The sequence below is a fragment of the Pan paniscus genome, chromosome 10 (assembly GCF_029289425.2).
Source record: "Pan paniscus chromosome 10, NHGRI_mPanPan1-v2.0_pri, whole genome shotgun sequence".
In the NCBI taxonomy this organism is placed as follows: Eukaryota; Metazoa; Chordata; class Mammalia; order Primates; family Hominidae; genus Pan; species Pan paniscus.
This window is the reverse complement of record NC_073259.2, coordinates 119,329,837-119,354,357: the sequence shown is the minus strand read 5'-3', so window position 1 is coordinate 119,354,357 and position 24,521 is coordinate 119,329,837. Positions and strand designations below refer to the sequence as shown.

Below are 24,521 nucleotides of genomic sequence, written 5' to 3'. Positions count from 1 at the left end.
GGGGTTTTACCATGTTGTCCAGGCTGGTCTTGAACTCCTGACCTCAAGTGATCTGCCCGCCTTGGCCTCCCAAAGTGCTGGGATTACAGGCGTGAGCCAACGTGCCTGGCCAAAATTCACTATTTTAACCACCACTTTGCAGTGACATTTAGTATATTCACAATTTTCCAAAAGGAAACCCCTCATACCCATTAAACAACTCCCCATTCCCCTTCCTCCAGCCCTAGGCAACGACCAATCTCCTTTCTGTCTCTACCAATTTGCCTGTTTTGACATTTCACACCAACAGAATCGTACATTATGTGGCCTTTCCTGTCTGGCATTTTCCACTCAGCACCATGTTTTCTTTTTATTTATTTTTTGAGACAGAGTCTTGCTCTGTCACCCAGGCTGGAGTGCAGGGGCATGATCTTGGCTCACTGCAACCTCCGCCTCCCAGGTTCAGGCAATTCTCCTGCCTAAGCCTCCCAAGTAGTTGGGATTACAGGTGTGAGCCACCACACCCGGTGAATTTTTGTATTTTTAGTAGAGACGGGGTTTCACCATATTGGTCAGGCTGGTCTGGAACTCCTGACCTTGTGATCCACCCGCCTTGGCCTCCCAAAGTGCTGGGATTACAGGCATGAGCCACTGCACCTGGCCAGCACCATGTTTTCAAAGTTCATCCATGTTGTAGCATGGATCAGTGCTTCTTTCCTTTTCATGGCCGAGTAATATTCCATTCTATGGATATTTTATTTGTCCATTCAGCTGTTGAAAGCCACTTGAGTTGTTTCTGCTTTTGCTGTTATGAGTAACGCTGCCATGTACATTTGTGTACACTGTTTTGAGCCTGTGTTTTCAATTCTCTGGGGTCCACACCTAGCCGTGGCGCTGCTGGGTCATGTGGTGAGCCTGTGTTTTACTTACTGAAGGACTGCCAGACATTTTCCCCTCCCTACTGTGGAGGGCGCACATGTGGACACTCAGTCATCACTGGCCTCACCTGCGTCATGTCCATCTCGGCAAGCCCTCATCCCAGGGCTTGGTGGGTGCTTTTGGTGCTGAATTCGTCACTGGGGCAGAGGGTGCTTTGGGGCTGGCCATGGAGGGTGGGAACCTGAACGGGTCTGTTGACTTTTCTCTCCACCTGCCACACTATGAGTCTTACTAATTTGTTCACTGACAGTCTCCCCTTCTAGAAGATCATCACCACAAGGGCAGGATTTTCCTCTTTTACTCCTAACTGCATTTCCAGCACCAGGATCAATATATACCCAGGAACTAGATGGTTACCAAAGGCCTTCACCTGCCCAGTTCCCTGCCCCAGCCACCCCGCAACAAGGCTGGCTGAGTTTGGCTCTGAAGATCTGCAGCTTGGTTGTTTATTGTAGACGCTCCGAGAAGGCCTTATCAATACCTTTGGGGCTGAGGAGCTCGGGGTTCCTCTTCCACGAAGTGTGGAGGTCTCGCCGGGGCTGCCCACTGGGGTCAAAGCTGGGGGGCTGCAGTCTGTCGTCTAGGCTGCGTGCCGCCTCAAACACAGGCACAGGGTCTGTGCAGGGAGAGAAAGACAGGGATAGTGAGGGCCTGATGGATAGGGACACCCGGGCTGTGGCTGCAGGGCCTGGCAGGTCCCACAGGAGCCATCGGAGTCACCCCGCTGGCTTACAGGAAGTAGCATGGACTTTCTGCTCTACGAGGGAGCAGGCTTGTCCAGGCACTTGTTCAGGGGAGCACCTGCTATCTCCAGGGTATGGGTATCCTGCCCAGCTGGGAATAATACTAACAATGATAATAGTCGGCCAGGCTGGGTGCGGTGGCTCATGCCTGTAATCCCAGCACTTTGGGAGGCTAAGGTAGGCGGATCATTTGAGGTCAGGAGTTCAAGACCAGCCTGACCAACATGGTGAAACCCCGTCTCTGCTAAAAATACAAAAAAATTAGCCGGGCGTGGTGGTGCATGCTTGTAGTCCCAGCTATTTGGGAGGCTGAAGCAGGAGACTCGCTTGAACCCAGGAGGTGGAGATTGCAGTGAGCTGAGATCACGCCACTGCACTCCAGCCTGGGCGATAGAGCAAGACTCCGTCTCAAAAAAAAAAGGTTGGCTGAGTGCAGTGGCTAACGCCTGTAATCCCAGCAATTTGGGAGGCCAAGGTGGGAGGATCACTTGAGCCCAGGAGTTCAAGACCAGCCTGTGCAGCATGGCAAGATCTCATCTCTGCAAAAAGATTTAAAAAATAGTCTGGGCGCAGTGGCTTATGCCTGTAATCCCAGTACTTTGGGAGGCTGTGGCAGGTGGATCACCTGAGGTCAGGAGTTTGAGACCACCTGACCAATATGGTGAAACCCCGTTGCTACTAAAAATATAAAAATTAGCTGGGTGTGGTGGTGGGCACCTGTAATCCCAGCTACTTGGGAGGCTGAGGCAGGAGAATCACTTGAACCCGGGAGGCAGAGATTGCAGTGAGCTGAGATGATGCCACTGCACTCCACCCTGGGGGACAGAGTAAGGCTCCATCTCAAAAAAATAAAATAAAATTAGCTGGGCATGGTGGCACATGCCTGTAGTCCCAGTTACTCAGAAGGCTGAGGTGGGAGGATCACTTGAGCCTGGGAGGTCGAGGCTGCAGAGAGTGGAGATTGCATCACTGTACCCCAGCCTCAGCAACAGAGTGAGATTCTGTTCAAGTGATCCTGCCTCAGCCTCCCGAGTAGCTGGGATCAAGGGTGTGCACCACCATGCCCAGCTAATTTTTGTATTTTCTTGTAGAGACAAGTCTCACCATGTTGCCCTGGCTTCATTGCATTTTCTTGATTTTATGATGCTATCTGTGGCACTTTAAGACTGTGCCTTGCAGACCTCCAACTACAGCGAGGGGCACTGAGCAAGGATCTGGCTGCTGCTCTGAGATCCATCGCTCTGAGGCCAATCTTCCCACGGCCTCCGCCAACCATGCCTGTGTGAAGCGGGGATACCGAGGTGGGACTGCTCTGAGGACTGACTTTGGAGTGATGACTCCCCCATGGCCTCGGCCAGCACTTCTGTAGGCTATGTGGGGGTCTAGATGCTCCCAGGCAGCTGCCCCACCTCTCCGCGAGCTCTCCCAGCCTTCCCGCTCCCTGCATTCCTATTTTGCACCAATATCCTCTCCCATGTAATCCTTGGTGTGCTTCTCGGTGGACCTGGTGACACCATCATTTGTGACACACGTTGTTGGTTAAGGACTTTTTCGGGGGCAAAACACACATCTAGATGTAAGATGTCCACCAATTCCCCAATCACTCAAAGGTGAGGAACGTGCAGGTCCTTCTGCCTGGAATTCGGTTCCCTCTCCCAGCCCTTTACACCGCAAGCACATCCGCTTCCTTACACTCTGGAGTCCTGCCTCACTTCTTCCAGGACACTTTCCCCAAGTCCCCATCTAGGGCAGGGACTAAGAAATGTGGATCATCTCAGAGGTGTGTTGGCACCTTCCAGGCTACAAAACCCATGCACAGGACTGGCTTCCCAGCATCCTCACGGCATCCCCTGGAGGCTGGCTTGGATCCAAGGCATTTTCACAGATGAGGAAACTGAGGCTCAGAGAAACCAGGTGACTTGCTGAAAGGTAGATGTGAGACTCGAATCTGGGTCTCTTGCTTTGATATCACAAAGGCCTCCTGTCCTAGTGCCTGCTCTTGACAGCCCCAGCAGGTGCGGATGGTGTCCATGGCACCCAGGAAAGCCAGGGTCCTGGATATAGACCAAGGGGCCTAGTCTGGTTCAGTTCTTTCTAATGCATGGAAGCCCTGTCTCTTCCTGGTCTCTCCCCCAGAATTTTCTTTTTTCCTTTTTTCTTTTTTTGAGACAGAGTCTGGCTCTGTTGCCCAGGCTGGAGTGCAGTGGCGTGATCTCAGCTCATTGCAATCTCTGCCTCCCATGTTCAAGCTATGCTCCTGACTCAGCCTCCCGAGTAGCTGGGATTCCAGGTGTGTGCGACCACGCCTGGGTAATTTTTGTATTTTTTTTTTTTTTTTTTTTGTGCTGTTGCCCAGGCCGGAGTGCAGTGAGACGATCTCGGCTCACTGTAACCTCCGCCTCCTGAGTTCAAGCAACATTCCTGCCTCAGCCTACTGAGTAGCTGAGATTACAGATGCGCGCCATCACACCCAGCTAATTTTTATATTTTTGGTAGAGATGGGGTTTCATCATGTTGGCCAAGCTGGTCTTGAACTCCTGACCTCAGGTGATCCACCCACCTTGGCCTCCGAAAGTGCTGGGATTACAGGCATGAGCTACTGCGCCCGGCCAAATTTCTGTATTTTTAATAGAGTTGGGGTTTCACCATGTTGGTCAGGCTGGTCTCGAACTCCTGACCTCAGGTGATCTGCCTGCTTTGGCCTCCCAAAATGCTGGGATTATAGGCATGAGTTATCGTGCCTGGTCGCTCCCCCAGATTTTTCTGCCAGTATCTGCTTGGCCCTTGCTCTCTGCTGGGAAGCAGAGGGATCAAGAGTGTGGACCTCAAGGTTAGGTATCCCTGGAGTCTGCTAATCTATACTTGCTTCTTGGGATTGCTGTATGACTTTGGCAAGTGACTCTACCTCTCTGTGCCTCACCATAAATGTACCAACCTCATGGGGCTGTGGTAAGGATGCATGTAAAATGCTCCACATGGCACCAGACCTTGGTCAGCTCAGAGTAAGCAGAAGCCCTCACTTCTTTCTGAGCTCCAGTCACATTGGCTTCTTCTTACCTTCCCACCTCAGACCCTTTGCACGAGAACCTTTGCCAGGAACACCCTCCCCTGACCTACCCCTTTCAGCTAGTAAACACTTACTTGCCTTCCATAGTACAACTCAAACGTCACTTCTTCCAGGAAGCCCTCCTCGACTAACCTGTCCTCTGATATGAACTGCCTACACCTTTCCTTCACGGTACCCACTGCAGTTCTAATGCATGTTTATTTGCAGGTTCACCTAATTAACACCCACTGGACTGCAAACTCGACAAGGGAAGGCCAGACTGCATGTTTTTGCACTCCCTTCCACCCCCACCCTGCTGGAATTCTTCTACCTACCATGAAGTATGACCCACAGTCCAACCCAACAAAGATCTGCTGATGGAAGAAACGGGGCAATGCCTGTACATGGGGCCTTCAGGTCCGGCTGGAACAAGGCGGCTTCCCTGTTTTACTCTGCTGTGGCCTGTTTGTTTAGGTGGCAGGGGCTTGGACAATGGGCGTCCATGCCGAGGTAAGCAGGTGCGCGGGAAGGCGGCGGTGGCTTTCATCTGCCGGCAGCCCCCACGCCCCGTCATTAGGCAGGGCCTGCGCAGCAGGGTATGCCATTATGTCTCCCCGGGCTGATGTAATTATACATTGACATAATTAACCCAGCAAGCGCATTAGGCAGGCCAGCTAAAAATTCATCTATAATTATTTGTTGTGTGCATGCTAATGAGTCCATCTGCACTGCCTTTGTACAACACGAACAAATTAATTTACAAGTCTGGATTTTTTAATAAGTTCAAGGAAACGCTTCCTATTGTGTCCTGGTTTTTGAGACAGGAGGAAAAAAGGCAACGAGCACTCGCCGGGGTCAGGGAAGTTAGACAAACACAAGACAGTGCGGTGCCAAGCGGACTGCGCAGGGCCACGGAGGGCTTGCTCCGGTTCCAAGGAGGGGGAGGATCCGGCTCGTGGCCCAGGGGCCCTGCTGGCCATGAGCCCATTGAGCCAAACGACTATACTTGGTGATAAAGGATGTCTGTCACTCACCCTGTTAGCAGGGATTAGGTATTGACGTTTCGTTCTACTCCAAGGCCCTCTGGGTCATTCCTTGCTGGCTGTGTGCTCTGTCTTAGGGAGGCTGGCCTCAGGTGGCTCCCCAGAGAGGCTGGTGGGAACAGGGGCTGGCTGGACCTTTGATTCAGGTCCATAGATTTCAAAGCTCTGTCTTTTTGCCTTCCTTTGCAGGTACAGTGTAAAACAGTCATTAAGCTCACAGAATCCAAAGTCCAGCTCAGGGTCCAGATCCCATGGGGCCTGGAGCCTCAGTTTCTCCACTTATAACCTGGAAACTTCCTAATTCCCAGGAATTATTATTATTGTTATTATTTAGAGACAAGGTCTTGCTCTGTTGCCCAGGCTGGAGTGCCAAGGCTCGATCTTGGCTCACTGCAACCTCTGCCTCCTGGGTTCAAGCGATTCTCCTGCCTTAGCCTCCCGAGTAGCTGGGACTACAGCTACCACCATGCCAGGCTAATTTTTGTATCTTCAGTAGAGATGGGGTTTCATCATGTTGGCCAGGCTGGTCTCAAACTCCCAATCTCAGGTGATCCACCTGCCTTGGCCTCCCAATGCGCTAGAATTACAGGTATGAGCAACTGCGCCTGGTCACTAATTTTTTAATTTTTGTAGAGATAGGGTCTTGCTATGTTGCCCAGACTGGTCTCAAACCCCTGCCTAAAGTGATCCTCCTGCCTTGGCTTCCTAGGCTTGCTAGGATTACAGGTGTGAGCCACCACACCTGGCCTTCCCAGGAATTTTTATTGGGAAGATTTAAAAAAGATATTGAGAGAGGCAGTAGTGATTTAGGGATCGGGTGTCAGCTCTTACTGCAACTGGCCAAGCTAACCTCTTGGAGCCTCTGTTTCCTCATCTGTAAAATGGGGGTGCATGTGTAGGGTGGTTAAGGACTGGGGGAGAGAAGGTGTGCAGAGAATTGCATAGTGCCAGGCACAGGGTGGGGCTTGCTAGGTGTTGTGTGCTTTCATCACCCCTAGACAAGGCAGCACACCAGGTGCTGGCATTCTGGGCGCTGGCTGTCTGGGCAGATATGCTCTGTGGAACTCGGGACAGAGTATGGCTTCACCTGTTTGCATCAGTCCCTCAGAGACCCAGAATCTAATAATCCTGCTTTGAGCTAACTCTACTCTGAGATCCAAAGATTCAAGCTTAGAGAGTCACACTGGGGAGGGATCTATCAGATCAATCTGGCCAACATCCCTTCCACCCCAGGACACAGTGGGGTCTGATATTATCCCTGAAATCCGCTGGAGAGTTGGTGGCAGGCTGAGATGGGCCCTTAGACCTCTTCCTCTCACACTGTGCTGCCCCGGATTCCCCAACTTGAGGGAGAAGGTGGCGGTGACATCCAGATGCCTTGGCCAAAGTCGGGTTGCAACGGAGTCCTAACGGCCAAGGCCCTTTCCACGGATTAGAATTCATTCAGTCTTCACCACAACACGGAGGCAGGCACTGCTGGATCCCGATTTCCCACACAGAAAAACGGAGGCACTGGGGTGAAGTCATCTCCCCAGGGTGAGGCAGGGAGGGCTGGGCTGCCATCCAGGGACACTGGCCCTGCTTGGCAGAATGGGGTGCTTGAGAGAACTTGCTGGCTCTAAGCAGGGGCACATCAGAGTCCCCTGAGGAATTTGTCAAACATCTCAGGGACTCAGTCCTAAAGATTCTCACATGTGTCAATCTTAGTCCTTTCAGGGAGCAGGTGGGGTGGTTCATGGCTCGGCTGTTAGACCTTCTAACTAATGGGTGATTTCCATTCTCTCTTAGATACAATGGAGCTGTCAATTAAGATGCCCCGCCTTCCCCTGGCAGAGGGTCAGATGCTCTGCCCTGGGAATTTGAATGAATCCCTCAGCCGGCCCAGCTACCCACTGCTCTGGTCCCATCTGACCCAGGTGGTCTCACCATTCTCCCCCACCTTCTGCCTTCTAAGAAATTCCTTTCGTGCCTAATAGTTTTGCAGAGCTGGCTTCTGCTGCATGACACTAAAGAACCCTGATGGATACATGTGATGAGTGATTTTGGGCCAAAGGAGACCTAAGATATAGGTTCATTTCAAGACTGGGTAAAAATTGGGCCTAATAATAAAGAGACTGAGGACTGAATGCTCAGGAGGGTGCAGGGCCAGGTGTACCCTGGGCTTTCCCGGACATCGTCACAGGTTTGGGGGAGAAAGGAAACCCTGTGGCTTAAACAGGGCTGGTGTAGGGCAGCCTGGCCAGGAAGCAACCAGGAGGGGTGGACTCCTGCAGTGCGCCTCCAGGAAGGAAAGAGGAGGAAACAGGCTCTAAGGGTTGTCTTGTTTGCTGACACACAGTAGGTGCCTCATAAACATCTGCTCACTAACTGAGACAATGAGAGGTTGGCGAAGAGACCAGAGGCCCTTCCGAGCTGCACGAGGTGAAAGCGTCACTTGAGCCGAGGTTTGATTAGAGCGAGAGCAAGAAGCGGGAGGTGAGCTCAAAGCACGGCTCTGTAGGCAGAGCCATCTGGGTTAGAATCCCATCTCTGCCACTTACTCATTGTGTGGTCTTAAGTAAGCATTTCAGCCCTTTAAGCTTCAGTTTTCCCTTCTGTAAAATGGTGACACTAACTGCATCTACCAAGGTTACTATGAAGATGTGAAACCTAAGTTTTGTAAAGCAGTTAACACAGTGCCTGGTACACCTAAGTGCTCAGTAAAGAACAATGGGCTGATCCCCAGGGAGGCCAGAGGGGACCAATGCTCGTGTCCAAGCTTTGCTGTGCTCCTGCCCGGCCTTGTCTCCTGGACCAGGCTGCTTTGAGATGGAGCATGAGGGCCCTGGCTTCTTACTATTAGACCAGGAGCACAAGTCGTATGGCTGCCCTCGGTCCTGCTGCTGGCCTGCTGTGTGACCCTGGACAATGCACTGAATTCTCTGGTTCCCCTGTCCAAATGCCCATTACAATATATCCTAGGCATGCACTCAACATTAGGTGTCATCAGATAGAGGCAGGATCCCATGGAGGCGGGTGCTTTGGCCCTGGGTCTATCCCTTACAGCTGGGATGATCAGGGAGGGTGATTATGAGACACCCTCAGGGTTGAACTTGATGCAAGAGATACGCAAGGGATTTAGTAGGGAAAGGCCCACAAAAGCAAGAGGGGAAGGAGAGAGAGGAGGCAGGGTGCTGGTCTGATGCCTGAGAAAGGAGGGAAGGAGGAGGGAGGATTGGACAGGATGAGCCTTGGACTGCAGCACGACTCTGACAAAGTCTCGGCCAGGCTGGTGGGGAGTTTCAGAGCATGGTGTATTGGTCAGCTCCAGCTGCCATTAAAAACATACCACAGGCTGGGCACCATGGCTCACGCCTGTAATCCCAGCACTTTAGGAGGCTGAGGTGGGCAGACTGTCTGAAGTCAGGAGTTTGAGACCAGCCTGACCAACATGGTGAAACCCCTCTCTACTAAAAATACAGAAATTGGGGAACACTGTGACTTCCCCAAATCCCCAAAGACACGCTTAGAGAAAGGGAAATGAAGCCAGGCTGGGAGGCTGGAGGTCAAACCCTGGCTGTAACATCACCAGGGAAAGTCACTTAGCGTCCCCAAGCCTCAGTTTCCCCATTAGTAAAAGGGAGATAACAAAAGGACCTACGGCATGGGGTTATGCTGGGGTTATCTGAGCACGCCGAGCTCCCGCTTCAGTGCCCGTCATCTGTGGACTCCAAATGAGTGCTGCTCTTATTATTATGACTCGTGGCAGCTGTGGAAGGTGCCACTCAGAGCTCCCTTCAAGAGAAAACCTCCCTCGAGGCATTGGTGACACCTTCCAGGTGTGGCATCTTCCAATGGCTGAGCACGGCGGGGGTAGTCCTGCCCAATGCTGGAACAGACGGTTGTACCATGGACTGAACTGTGACCCTGTCTGCTGCAGACCCACATCCTGAAGGCCTAACCTGCCCCCCATGTGACTACATTTGGGGATAGGTTTTTTTTTTTTTAAGACAAGAGTCTCACTCCATCACCCAGGCTGGAGTACAGTGGCGCGATCTTGGCTCACTGCAACCTCTGCCTCCTGGGTTCAAGTGATTCTCCCACCTCAGCCTCCAGAGTAGATGAGATTACAGGCATGCGCCACCACACCTGGCTAATTTTTTTTTTTTGTATTTTTAGTAGAGACAGGGTTTCACCATGTTGGCCAGGCTGGTGTCTAACTCCTGACCTCAAGTGATCCGCCCGTCTCGGCCTTCCAAAGTGCTGGGATTACAGACGTGAGCCACCACACCCGACCTATGGTATCCTCTAGATTGTCAGAAGCATCCCTGACTTTCTGAACAGCCTTTGGTGGGGGGAGGTGCGGACATTAATTTAAATGACCCATTGACCATTCCTTTTTCTGTGCACCAATAGAGGGAAGGCTGTGTGAGGATACAGTAAGAAGGCAGCTGTCTGCAAGCCAGGAAGGGAGGTTCTACTGGAAACCAACCTTGAAGGCACCTTGATCTTGGACTTCCAGCCTACCCCACCGTGGGGAAGTAAATTTCTTGCGTTTAAGCCTCCTGTTCTGTGTGATTTTTTTTTTTTTTTTTAGATGGAGTTTCACGCTTCTTGCCCAGGCTGTAGTGTGATGGTGTGATCTCAGCTCACTGCAACCTACGCCTCTTGGGTTCAAGTGATTCTCCTGCCCCAGCCTCCTGAGTAGCTGGGACTACAGGCGCAGGCCACCACACCTGACTAATTTTGTATTTTTAGGAGAGACAGGGTTTCACCATATTGGTCAGGCTGGTCTCAAACTCCTGACCTCAGGCAATCTGCCTGCCTTGGCTTCCCAAAGTGCTGGGATTACAGGCGTGAACCAAGGCACACGGCCTGTGGTATTTTTCTTTTTTTTGAGATGGGGTTTTGCTCTGTCGCCCAGGCTGGAGTGCAGTGGCACGATCTTGGCTCACTGCAAGCTCTGCCTCCCAGGTTCACACCATTCTCCTGCCTCAGCCTCCCAAGTAGCTGGGGCTACAGGCGCCCACCACCTCGCCCAGCTAATTTTTTGTATTTTTAGTAGAGACGGGGTTTCACCGTGTTAGCCAGGATGGTCTCCATCTCCTGACCTCGTGATCCACCTGCCTCAGCCTCCCAAAGCGCTGGGATTACAGGTGTGAGCCACCACACCCGGCCTGTGGTATGTTTTTAATGGTAGCTGGAGCTGACCAATACACCTTGCTCTGAAACTCCCCACCACCCTGGCCAAGATTTTCTCAGAGCCGTGCTGCAGTCCGAGGCTCACCCTGTCTAATCCTCCCTCCTCCTTCCCTTCTTTCTCAGGCATCAGACCAGCATCCCGCCGCCTCCTTCTCTCTCCCCTCTTTCCTTCACGGGCCTTCCCCTAATAAATCCCTTGCATATCTAAAGCTGTCTTGGCATCTGCCTCCCGGAGAACCCAAATCACTTGCTTCTCAGAGCCTCAGTTTCCCCATCTGTAAAACAAGGACAAACACAGACCCTCCCCCTAGGAGTCTGTGGATATGAAATCTGTGACTGGTGCTGGTGCATTCTGCAGTGATGAGTCTGAAGCTGGCAGAGATCCTCAGGGCACCTGAGTCCTTGCGCTTGCTTCACTCAGCCCGAGTTTATTGAGCGTCTGTGGGAGGCATGATGGTGAGTGAGACAAATGAGACCCTTGTCTTTGTGCAGCCGACATCCCAGTGGGGGAGACAGATGCCGCTCCTTTGCAAAGGTGCTCAGTGGGACCATAGAGAATGTTTCCATCAACACCGACCCTGGGGGGATCTCGACTCACCTTAGGGAGGAGATTGGGAAAGACCTCAGTGACATGGAACTAGGGGTGCTGCTGAGAAGCAGGGAAGATCTGTGGGAGAGAGGTCTAGGTGGGAGGCACCGCTTGTGCAAAAGGCTGGTGGCTGGAAGGAATCTGTGCAAAGCTCAGTGGCATCTGAGGACATGACACCAGGTCCCAGTGGCTGGAGTGGAGTTGGGGGAGATGGGGGGGGACAGGTGGCACGTAGATCCCAAAGCCCCTCTGTTGATAATGTAGATGAGGGTTGGGATTTATTCTAAGGGCAGTGGGAGGACACATTCTAATTTGCCTTTTTCAAAGGCTCATCTGGCTGCTCTGTGAAAAGTGGCGTGTAGAGGGCGTCAGATAGGCGGCTACTGCAAGAGTCCTGGCAGCCATGATGATGGCTGTGGTCACAGTGGTGGCAGAAGTGGGAGCAGCACTCAGATTCAAGAGTTACACAGGAAATGTTGGTAGGACCTGGTGCACTGAGCTGAACAGTGTTTCCCCAAGTTCATGTGAATTTGGAACATCAGAATGTGACCCTATTTGGAAATAGGGTCTTTGCAGATGTCATCAAGTCAGGATGAGATCATATTGGAGTAGGTTGGGTCCTAATGCAATGATTGGAGTCCTCAGGAGAAGAAGAGAGGATGCACAGAGCCACACAGGGAAGGAGGCCATGTGAAGATGGACGCTGAGATGGAAATGACACATCTAGAAGCTGAGGAGTGCCAAGGATTGCTGGCAGCCCCAGAAGCTGGGAGAGAGGCGTGTGACATCCTGCAGAGTCTCCAGAAAGAACTAACTCTGCCGACATCTTGATGTGGGGCTTCTGGATTCCGCAGCTGAAAGAAAACATTTGTTGCTTTAAACCACCCAGTTTGTGGTAATGGGGCACAGCAGCCGGAGGAATCTGCTCTGCTGTGTTTTGGAGGCTGGAGGTCCAAAATCCAGGTGTCAGTAGGGTCATGCTCTCTCCAAGGCTCTAGGGGAGACCCGGGCCTTTCCCCCAGCTTCTGGTGTCACTGGCAATCTGGCTTTCCTTGGCTTGCAGCTGCATGACTTCGATCTCAGCCTTCGTTGTCATGTGACCTTCTGTCTCTCCCTGATTCTTATTCATTTATTTATTTGAGACAGAGTCTTGCTCTGTCACCCAGGCTGGAGTAGGGTAGCGCGATCTTGGCTCACTGCAACCTCCGTCTCCCGGGTTCAAGTGATTCTCCTGCCTCAGACTCCCAAGTAGCTGAGATTACAGGCGTAAGCCACGATGCCCAGCTAGTTTTTGTATTTTATTTTTAGTAGAGATGGGGTTTCGCCATGTTCGTCAGGCTGGTCTTGAACTCCTGACTTCAAGTGATCCATCCACCTCAGCCTCCCAAAGTGCTGGGATTATAGGCATGAGCCACCGCGCCTGGTCCTTGTTTGTTTGTTTAGTTTTGAGACGGAGTCTCGCTCTTTCACCAGGCTGGAGTGCAGTGGCGCAATCTCGGCTCACTGCAACCTCCACTTCCTGGGTTCAAGTGATTCTCCTGCCTCAGCCTCCCGAGTAGCTGGGACTAAAGGCACGTGCCACCACACCCAGCTAATTTTTGTATCTTTAATAGAAAAGGGGTTTCACCATGTTGGCCAGGATGGTCTCGATCTCTTGACCTTGCGATCTGCTGGCCTCGGCCTTCCAAAGTGCTGGGATTACAGGCATGAGCCACCGAGCCCAGCTCCTTGTTTATTTTTGAGATGGGGTCTTGCTCTGTTGCCCAGACTGGAGGGCAGTGCCATGATCACAGCTCACTGTGGTGCCAAACTCCTGGGTTCCAGCAATCCTTCCATCTTGGCCTCCCAAAGTGCTGGGATTTTAGGCGTGAGCCACCACACCTGGCCTCTCCTCTTCTTCTGAGGACATCAGTCATACTGGATTAGAGGCCACTCTAATGACCTAATCTTATCTTGATTATATCCTGCAAAGATGCTTTTTCCAAATGAGGCCACATTTAGAGGTAGTGGTGGTTAGGACTTCCACATATCTTTCTGGAGGACACAATTCAAACCATAACATGTGGCAATGGACTCAATACAAACTGTGAGACAGGCAGGACCGAGGAACTGCCAAGGCTCCAAGTCTCATAGGAAGGAAGTCCTCACTCAAGTCTAACCTACTTCTCTCCTGCTATACCCATTTCATTTGCCGTTCAGGGAGACAAGCCCATGCCATAAGGGGACCTGACAGGTCCTAGGCACTGGTCCTCCTGCCTCCTCTTTCTCTCTGACTCCTGAGGAACTGGGCTTTGGGTTCAGTTGGCTGCTCTAGAAAGTACACAGCTACGATGATCATTTACTTCCCTGGGTATTTTCCACTCCTTGTTTCCTCCCCCAGCGCACAGTGCTGTGTTCCCAGATTTTACATTGTACAGGGAACTCATTTCTTCCCGCCTTCCTTATCTGGCAGGAATTCATGGAGCCCTGAGCTACCTTGCTGGGAGCTGGGGTATGGAGGAAAAAATTACTAATATCCAGACAATTACAGGATTCTGCCAACTTCTATGGAGGAGAATGCTCTGCCGGGCAGCTTGGCAAACCCGAGGGCCTCCCGTTTACTTTGTCCAATGGTATTATTCGATGCATCAGCTAAATGTCACTGGCTGCTCTTACAAACACAAATTGAAAGAGAGAGAAATGACAAAAAATCTTTAAAATGTTTGGAAAACGTTTCTCAGAGAACCTGACAGCCATGAACACCAAGGGAATCTTGTTTTTCATTCCCGAGTCTTCCCTTCCTTCCCTGGGTCCTGCTCGAGCTCTTCACATAGTAGGTGCTCAATTAACATGGGTTGTTTGAAATGTGTGATAAATGATGAAATTATTAGAGCTCTGGGTGAGAGGGCAGGGCGCCACAGAGTTTGAGAGTTTTCCATGGGGGCATCTCTGTGGCAGGCAGAATAATGGCTCCTCAAAGACATCTTGACCCTCAGAACCTGTGAGTGTTTTTTGTTGTTCTTTTTAGAGACAGGGTCTTGCTCTGTTGCCCAGGCCAGAGTGCAGTGGCACAATCATGGCTCACTGCAGCCTCGACTTCCTGGGCTCAAGCGATCAATCCTTCTGTCTCAGCCTCTGGAGTAGCTGGGGGCCACAGGCACATGCCATCACGTCCAGATAACTTTTTAATTTTTGTAGAGATGGGGTCTTACTATGTTGCCCAGGCTGGTCTCAAACTCCTGGGCTCAGGTGATCCTCCCACCTCAGCCTCCCAAAGTGCTGGGATTACAGGTGTGAGCCAACACACCCTGCCCGTGAGTGTTATGTTACATGGAACAGGGACTGAAAGTTGCAGATGGAAGGGGATCACAGTCAGAGATTGACTGAAGAGGCTGCCTGGCTGGCTTTGAAGATGGAAGAAGAGGCCATGAGCCAAGGAACATAGGCAGCCCCAGCCCGAGAAGGTGGAAAAGACAAGGAAATGACTTCTCCCCTGCAGCCTCCTGCCTTCAGAAACAACACAGCCCTGCGAATGCTTTGATTGTTGCCCAGTGAGACCCATCTTGGACTTCTGTTCTGCAGAACGGTGAGATCATAAATGTGTGTTGTTTTAAGCCTCTAAGCTCATGGTATTTGTTACAGCCGTGACAGGTGACTAAGAGTCCCTAATGCAGTCGTCATTTATCCACCAGTCCACTACGTGTTGACAGCATTTCTTCAGTTGCCAAATATTTCCCGAGTGCCTGCTGTGTGTCAGGGAAAGCTCTGGGCCGTGGAGGTCCAGCAGGAAATGATAGAAAATTCCTGCCCTCCTGGGGCTGACACTCTAGAGGGAATGATGGACAAAGGATGGGTGAGGCAACTGGAGTGAGATGGGCTCAGAAGCAAAATGAAGCAGGGCTGGGGGAGAGGGTGGGCTGGGTGGCACTAAATGGGCAGCCTGGTCAGGGGAGTGGTGTCTCTGTGGAGCCCTAATGAGGCAGCTAGCAGGGGGGTTGCGGGGGAGTATTCTAGACACAGGAAATACCAGGAGAAACGGCTTGCATCAGATAAGGAAATGGCAGCTGACCGTCCTACTAACCTCCCCTGGGGTTACCGTCCCAGAAATACAACTTTGCTCCATCTTCATAACGACCAACCCATTTCACAGATGGGGATGTGGGGCTGGCCCAGGGGACGCCCAGTGCCAATCTCCTTTCCCCTCCCTGTGCAGGCTGGGAGGGCAGGTTGCTATGGCCGAGGGTGGCAGCTGGGTTCAGAGTGGGCTGCGGCCCTCCAAATGTGAGTTTCTGGGCTTCATCCCTCAAACTCCAGCAACCATTCATCCTGGGGCAGATGGGGCCCCCACATCCACAAGGTTGGGTAGGGCAGGGGGCAGATGAGACCCCCACCTGATATCCTGAGCCAAGAGCTCAGAGGAACTGGAATTTCTTGACCGCACCTCCAACAAGTGCCAGCACTTTGCCTATCTCTATATCTCACTTAAATTATGGAAACAATTGGCCGGGTGCGGTGGCTCACGCCTGTAATCCCAGCACTTTGGGAGGCCAAGGCGGGCGGATCACGAGGTCTAGGAGTTCGAGACTAGCCTAGCCAATATGGTGACACCCCGTCTCTACTAAAAATACAAAAATTAGCCGGGCATGGTGGCTCACGCCTGTAGTCCCAGCTACTCGGGAGGCTGAGGCAGAAGAATCGCCTGAACCCAGGAGGCTGCAGTGAGCCGAGATGGTGCCACTGCACTCCAGCCTGGGCAATAGAGTGAGACTCCGTCTCAAAACAAAACAAAACAAAACAAACAAACAAACAAAAAGGAAACAACTACGTGAGCTATCACTATCACCCCCCTTTTCCAGATGAGAACACTGAGGCCTAGCCGAGGGAACCCACTTGCTCAAGGTCACTAGGCAAGAAAAAGTCAGAGGTGGATTTGAACCCAGGCCTTTCCACCAAGCCAATGCGACCCAAATGCCAGACTCTGGTGTATTCCCTTTATAACTTCTGCTGTGTCCATATGCCCCCGAAAGATGATTAACTTGACATCTGCCCTATGTGACTCACTTTTTATTTATTTTTATTTTGAGACAGCATTTCACACTGCCATCCAGGCTGGAGTACAGTGGTGCGATCCTGGCAGCTCACTGCAGCCTCGACCCCTTGGGCTCATGTGATCCTCCCACCTCAGCCTCCCCAAGTAGCTAGGACTACAGGCACACATCACCATGCCCAGCTATTTTAAAATTTTTTTGTAGAGACAGAGTCTTGCTGTGTTGCCCAGGCTGGTCTCAAACTCCTGGACTCAAGCAATCCTCCCTCCTCAGCCTTCCAAAGTGCTTTGATTACAGGCATGAGCTAGTGTGCCCGGGCTGACTCACTTTTTAAAAATATATATATATTTTAAAGTAATGTTTTATCTCACTTTCATAAATAGAAAATCGGGATCTTGTATCATAAGTAGAAGGTGCTTCAACCATAAAAATAAAGGCAAGGAAAAAAACAAAACAAAACAGAAAATGGATGTTACTGAATCTGAATTTTCATTAGACCCTGTGGCCTGCCCAAGACCTTGAGCCTGGGCCGCCTCTCCTGAGGTTCAAAGGGGAGAGCTGGTGGCGTGGAGGTGTTGAAGATGCTCCAGTACCTGGCTGAGACTTTACTCAGAGGGGAGCAGAAAGGTGGCACCCGCACATCCTGCAATGTGTTCAAAGTTTCAGTCTTGGGTCCGGGTACACCCAGGCTGTCTCCAATATCATGTGGACTCCGCACTTGGGGAAATACTAGGTGCTGCCAAGCCCCCGACCTCTAAAATCATGCCCCCACTCCAGCATCTGGCAAGCCTGGTATCCTAGTGTCAGGAGAAGTGACAGGGCATCCGTGCAACTCCTTGCCTGGAGCCAGCGATGCAGGTTTCTGTTGGGCTCAGCACTTCTCCCGGAAGCCTTCCAGCCGACACATGCGGCTGCCCAGAGCTGCCAGCACCACGCAGGGGTGTGAGCGGGACTTCATTTACCTACTCACTCCCACAATACACAGATGGTCAATAGACAGACCAGGGCGGTGGCCACGATGATCAAACAGCCTCAGATCCAACCTGGATGTACAGACCCCAAATCTAAAGTGTTTAAATACAACAGACCCTTCTGATGAGCTGATGAGTGGCAGACTTGGACCCACTATGAGCCCTCAGAGATGGCAGGTCCTGATGGGCGTGCAGGGATGGGGGACACCATGGGGAAATGTACCCGCCTTTGTCCGACACACATCAACCTGCTCTGGGGCACAAACTACTTAGTAAAATGGCTAATTCATTTGGTTACATGGGATCCAAACCCATAGAGAACACAGTCAAAGGACTGATAATATCTGAAGACCACACCAGGCTTTCTAAAGGCACTGTCAGGGAGGTGGGTACAACTTCGCCTATTCCATCTTTCACCACTAGCTGATGCTATTGGTGGTTTTTTTTTTTTTTTTTTTTTTTAATCATGGAGGGGGTTGGGGAATCTAGGAAAAGCTGTCTCTATCCTCCCACTATGTCCATCTGAAGGAAAGTGGCATTTGGAGCTTTTTTAGGAAACACGGAGCCGGAAAGGCTGTCCGAGAGGCTGTTTAGAAACACATTTATGCAGAAGTATGCGTGCACCCCTCCAAAATATCTTCGAGACAGAAGCCTTCTCCCATCTGGGCCCAGGCTCCGGGCGCCTGCGGGGGTGGGAGGCTCAGGCTATTGATGGTGGCAGCAAGACTAACTTTGATCCTTTAATCTAAACTTTTCAATAGCAGATGGGGTGCCAAGCCTTTATATGCAGCTGTGAGCCATGTGTCTACCCACTCCTTTCTTGGGGCAGTTGGCAGTAGGGCTGGCAGGGGGTTCCTCCTGGCTTGGACAGGGACAGAGGACTGGGAATGAGGGTCTTCTTTCTTGGCACTGGGTGCTGATGGTAATAATAATACCACCACCACCAGCACCAACAGCAGCAGCCACTGTTTACTGAGCATTTACTATGTGCCAGACACCCAGCTAAGGACTTTACACTCCTCACCTTACTCAGCCCTCCCAGTGGCACTGGGAGGTAAGTCTGCTTTCCAAAGGAGGAAACAGCTGCTCAGAGAGGTTGGTTGAGCCAGTTACTCAAGGCCACCCAGCCAGGGAATAGCACAGCCAGGACTCAAACCCACATGTCTTACAATAAAAATAAAGTTCTTGGCCAGGCGCGGTAGCTCATGCCTGTAATCTCAGCACTTTGGGAGGCTGAGGCGGGTAGATCATCTGAGGTCAGCAGTTCAAGGCCAGCCTGGCCTATGGTGAAATCCCGTCTCTACTAAAAATACAAAAAACAAAAAACACCCAACAAAAAAACCCCCAAAAACAACAACAAAAAATCAAGTTCTTATATACTGAGCTGTACAGAAAGTTCCAGGAGGGCAGGGGTGGTGTCTGTTTTGCTCAACATTGTGCCCCTGTTGCTGACAGAGTGCCTGGCAAACAGTAGGCACTCAATATTTACTGAATGAATTGCATGGGGCAATGACTGCTGGGCACCATGTTTAGTGTTCTCTGTTGCTCACTGAACCCATCCAATGGCCCTTATAATGAAGGGAGGTCATTATCCACATTTTACATTGGGGAAACTGAGGCTCGGAGAAGTCAAGTGTGATGTGGGAAGCAAAATGGCAGCACAGGATTGGCCTGGCTCTGCAGGGAGGTTCTTCAACCTGGAGTCTTGCTCCTTCTTCCTCCACCTGCCAGGTTGGGAGCTGTGTGACTCTCCCCAGAATGAAAGTTCCACTTGTTCTTCCTCGAGCAACACATCTGCATTTCAGTAAAGGCTTCATCCTTCCAGCCTGGGACTTTTCAATCTACTGGCAGCAAAGACCCTTTAACTGTTTTTCACTCTTTATAGAGCTCAAATCTCCAGTGGTTTTGTCCAAGCTCCTTGGATTTTTAAATTCCTCTTGCAACTGGGGTAGTGGGTAGGAGCTGGGTCGGGGCGGGTCTAGATTCAGGCTCCATCACTTCTCTGCTGTGTGACCTTGGGCAAGTGGCTTGAATTCTCTGAGCCTGTACTTCTTCAGCTTCCCAGTGAGGAAGGATGATGGAACCTACCTCCCAGGGTACGGGTGTGTGTGGAATCAGTGAATTTGTATCTGTAAGGGCCGATCTGTAAGGGTACTGCCTGACACACAGAAAGTACCCCAGAAATGACCTCCACATGGTGGCACTTCAACCTTTAAAACCAGGTCCAAAGGCCTCCCTCTCTGAGGCCTCTGCCAGCCATCCTTCCTTGAAGCCTGCTTTCTGTTGTGTATTCTGGTTGTCTGTCTTTGGGTCATGTTGTCCTTGCTGAACCCGAGAGTCTCCAAGGGCAGGCCTGGACTTGAGCTTGAGTTCCCACAGGGCTAGGCACATAGCAAGCACTCAGAGCATAAGCTAATGAGACGCCACGGCTCGAATGCCTGTCCTCCGTTCTGAAAGGGACTGGCCTTTACTGAACACCTCCCAGGCAGCAGCACCCGGCTGGATGCTTTCACTCAGTCTGCTCTCCAACCCTGAGCTGCTGGGAGGAGCAAAGTTTAGCCAGGGGGTCATGGGGAAAGGGTGCTCTTGGCAGAGGAAATGGCATGGGCAGAGGTGTGGCAGGAAATGGTGCGACACTGCCTTCTAAAGTTAACTGTCACCTGGGTGTGGTGGCTCACATCTGTAATCCCAACACTTTGGGAGGCTGAGACAGGTGGATCACCTAAAGTCGGGAGTTCGAGACCAGCCTGACCAACATGGTGAAACCTTGTCTCTACTAAAAATACAAAATTAGCTGGGTGTAGTGGCATGTGCCTGTAATCCCAGCTACTCGGGAGGCTGAGGCATGAGAATTGCTTGAACCCTAGAGGCGGAGGTTGCAGTGAGCTGAGATTGCACCACTGCACTCCAGCCTGGGTGACAGAGTGAGACTACATCTCTGAAAATAATAATAATAATAATAAAATTAACTGTCATCTTCAGGAAAATTGACATTGTTAAGTTTTTCCTTTTTTAACGGGTGAAATACTGTTTTATGCTAACCTTCAGTGTTCCACTGACCATTATGGGACTAACTGAGCAGAAGCGTGGGCATGGAGGAGGGAGAGGAGGAGGGAAGGAGGGAAGGTTAGCACAGACAACACTTTCTAATCATAGAAAATCTCTATTTCCTGTAGCTGTGCAGGTGGCTTATCCACTAGGTGGCACTGAAACGAGTTGTTTGGGACAAAAACAAAGCTACATGCTTCACCTCCCCTGCTACTTCTATCAATATCTATTATATTTCAGCTGGTTCAAATGTAAATGTTTAAAAATTAAGATCACAAAAGTACTAAAAAAAACTCCTTATACCCTTGAGGCGAGAAAGATTTTTAAAAACAGGACCTGATATTCAGAAGCTACAAAGCAAAGATTTGCTAAGATTTCTTGCTTTCTGCAAATATTTTTTTGAATTCCTGCTACATACAATAGACAAGAGACATTACACACTAAGTTGAGAAACAAAAGGCAAACCAGGGGAGAATATATGAAACATGTATACCTGGACAAAGGTTAATATCCCCCATATACAAAGAGTGTCTACAAATCAATAAGAAAATAATCTACTCTCTGGTAGAAAAAATCCACTCTCTGGGCTAAGGAGACATAAACCAGAGATTTCTAAAAGTATAAATATGAATGCTTTATAACATATGAAAAGATATTTAGTGAACTAGTAAGTAAAGGACTGCAATATAAAATCAGCAAGGAGAAAAACATTCTTATTCTGGTCACTGATCCTGGGGTTTGTGGTCAATACAAGGCTACAATGTACTTTTCCTTCCCAAATTTTCTTCTTGGTACAGCACAGTACCAATAGGGGATGCGTTCCCAAGCACCCTAACTGTCCAGAGTTGGAGAGGGGTTAGGTAAATTACAATACAGCTATACAAGGGATTGTTAGGCTTGTACAATGAATCAAAGTTACTTGGGATCTGTAATCACACAGGGAAATATGAGTGCTTCATGTCAGATAAAGGAAACAATTCAAAACGGTACATGTAGAATCAGCAACTGTTTTGAAAAAGTACACAGGGAACAATCACGGAAAAGAAAAACAACAAAATGCTTTTCTAGCTGTCGTTTTCCCTCTTTCTGTTTCTCTCTATTTTCTGAAGTTGACAGCATGCATATGCTACTTTTATAATCGAGGAGACAAATTTAAAAATTTTAAACGTTGTAGAGCATTTTCCTATTCTATAGGCTCAGGAACCCTGTTGCCTGCACCACTGCTTATCCAATGTCCCTGACACAGACTGAACCTCGTAGAATCAATAGCAGACGCTTGTCACTCCTGTAACTGTTATACCCTGATGTCAATGGGCTGCTGATTACTCAGCCCTGCGGAATGCTTTCATGTACAGCGTAGCGAATCCTCACGTCCACCCCTGAGTAGGTTCTATTACTATCCCTCTTCTAAAGACACAGAAACCAGAGCTCAGAGAGGTTAAAGCCCCTGGCCAAGGTCACACAGCACAAAACACCAAACAGAGTTCCACCCAGGTGTGTCAACCTCTATAGCCTGGGCACTGAGCACCTTCCTGATCAGCCTCCCCCACAAGAGAGGAGCAAGGTGAGAAATGTCTGCCAGGAATTGCAAATCTGCATCAGATTTGTAAAAACCAAAGCACAGTAGAAAACAACATTTTGGGGCACTCACCTGTCTCTTATCTCCTCAGCAATGTTCATCTGCCTGCCCTCTCATTTCCTCGTTCCTTGTTTTTTTTTTTTTTTTTTCCTTTTAACTAATCACTCAGTTAACAAGTTAGCCTTCTGAAGCTTGGGTCCGTACCTAGTGACTCTACGAGTGCGATAAAGGAATCAGCCATCACCAATACAGAAGTCAGAGAGGTTTAAATCACATCATCACCCACAACAATGACATTAATTATGCTTTTAACACGTTTTACTGCTTTTTTTTTCTCACTTCACGCCACATCTGTGTGAACAATATCCAAAAGATTTACGGTTTTCTTTCGTAATTACAGACATCCAGGCTGCACACTTATCAAAATACTTGCTGAGCCATCAGGCTCTGTCGTATTCTCTGCCAAAGATCTGTGTTGGCAGCAGTCACTCAAAACAAAAATGTTGAATCAGGACTTGTGTGGCTTCGGGTGGCGGGGAGGAGTATTTCGACAAATAATTTGCCTGTCAAGAAATATAAAAACAGGAGTGTGCGCGTCCCAGCGAATTTTCCAGGAGTGTTATTTTTATGGAGGGGGTTGGAGCTGGGGGGCCAGCAGTGAGCGGGGAAGCTGGAAGCGCCCAACACACATTTGACATTTGGTTCTTGTGTCTGAGGATAAAATTTAATGAGAACAAAAATATGTCTTCCTAATTCCCCTAAGAAATCATTAAAACATTTTGTTATGCTTAAATGTCTCGAAAATGAATTAGAGGCCCTAAAGGGGCTGTTCGCATGGTACGTCTCCATCAGTTAAGGCTCCTCGTTCTCTAAGTCGGTGACAGCTGGGGACAGCTCTCCCGCCCCTGCATTTCTGGGGAGGAGAGTTGGGAAATCAGACTCCTGGAGTCAGCACCGGGCTTGGAATGACCTTCCTGCTCCCGGGCTTTGGGGAAAGAGGAGAGAGGGTATATGGACCTTCCAGAAGGTTCCATAGCAATCTTGGGACCTTGAGTGGCCCCTGGCCTGTGACTGTTTTAACAGTCTTCTCTCCAGAAAGATGAGGGTCCCATAAGAACACCCCCCAAAATGAGGGCTCGTTTCCAAGTGGGGGGCCGTAAGACCCTTCTGTTTCCCTTTGTCTTCCTGCCTGTCTGTACCCCCAAGCACTAGACATGCTGGTGTCCCCCTGTGACTGTGATGACAGGCTATGTGACCGATGATCTGGTCACTTCTGCCACTCAAAGGTAAGCTTCTGAGGGCTGGGCCCATGTCTGTGTTTGTAGGGTCACAGCTGTGTTCCCAGGGTCCAGCAAGTGCCGGGCACACAGTAGGCACTCAATAAATGCTATCTGAGTAAACAACACAAGATGTGCATGGAAGGGGGGTCTCACTGATGAAGTATCTTTTTGCTCCAATAACCTTTCCTCCCGTTTTTGCTGCTGAGTCTTATTTCTAATATTCAACAATTATTAGGTGCCTACTGTGTACCAGGTTCTGGGTATATGAATTTAGTATGATTTAGTCCGAGGCCTGGTGCATTTCACATCTCCTAGGAAAGCTGGACACATATATGATAAGGAGAATAGTTAACACTTAGTAAGCACCTGCTGTATACTGTGAACCTTGATGCCTCCAAATAACAGCACGAGGCAGGTTCTAATATTATTCTCAATTTATAGAAGAGGAGACTGCAGCTCAGGAAGGTGAATTAATTCCTCTGCAGTCACGCAGTAAGTGACACAAACAGGATTTGAATCTGGGTCTTTGAGCCTGAAAGCACACGCATATCTCAGCGCTGCCCCCTCGTGTTACAACTGAGGTACTACGGGGTGCCGTGGGAGAGCGCTGCCTGGGGACCCCTGGGAGGCATCTCTGGGGTCTGTACAGGGTCATCCTCCAGTGTCATTTGTCTCTGACACAGTGGGACCCAAAGGATCGAAAAGGGTGGGAAATAAGAGGGTGTCTTTTTCTAGATATCACTGATGAGAGCAGAGACATTATAAGCAAAAAGGCGGCAAGGAATGGTGCCACTGGGCCTCTTGGCCATGAGTACGTTATGGCCAGCAGTCAGGGTGATAATGACCCCAGCTGCAGACACATGGGCTGTCTCGGCCTCGTGCCATAGCGCCATGTCCTCGCAGGGACCACAGCCTGCAGCTGTGCCATCAGCTCTTGCCATTCCTTCCACTCTCATCACTGGGAAAACCCACGTGGCTGGACTGTTCCTGTAAGCGCGGGATGGGGTGGAGCATGGGACCAGGCAGCAGGCACATGTGTACTGGCTGAAAGTCCGCCCCAAAAGGATACCTCTGTGTCCTAACGCCTGGAACCTGT

At 50.3% G+C, this 24,521-nt stretch overlaps 1 protein-coding gene across 7 annotated transcripts in view; it reads right to left on the bottom strand.

Annotated features, from left to right (window-relative positions):
• Positions 1-24,521, bottom strand: part of CUX2 (cut like homeobox 2) — a 323,266-nt gene that overhangs the window by 62,921 nt on the left and 235,824 nt on the right. For 6 of the 7 annotated variants that reach the window (XM_034934493.2, XM_034934495.4, XM_034934490.4 and 3 more), the window contains exon 5: positions 1,400-1,534. The exons of the other annotated variant lie outside the window; for it this stretch is intronic. In XM_034934493.2, coding sequence (XP_034790384.1) covers positions 1,400-1,534 — 135 coding nt within the window. The remainder of the gene's footprint in view (positions 1-1,399; positions 1,535-24,521) is intronic. 7 annotated transcript variants of the gene reach the window in all.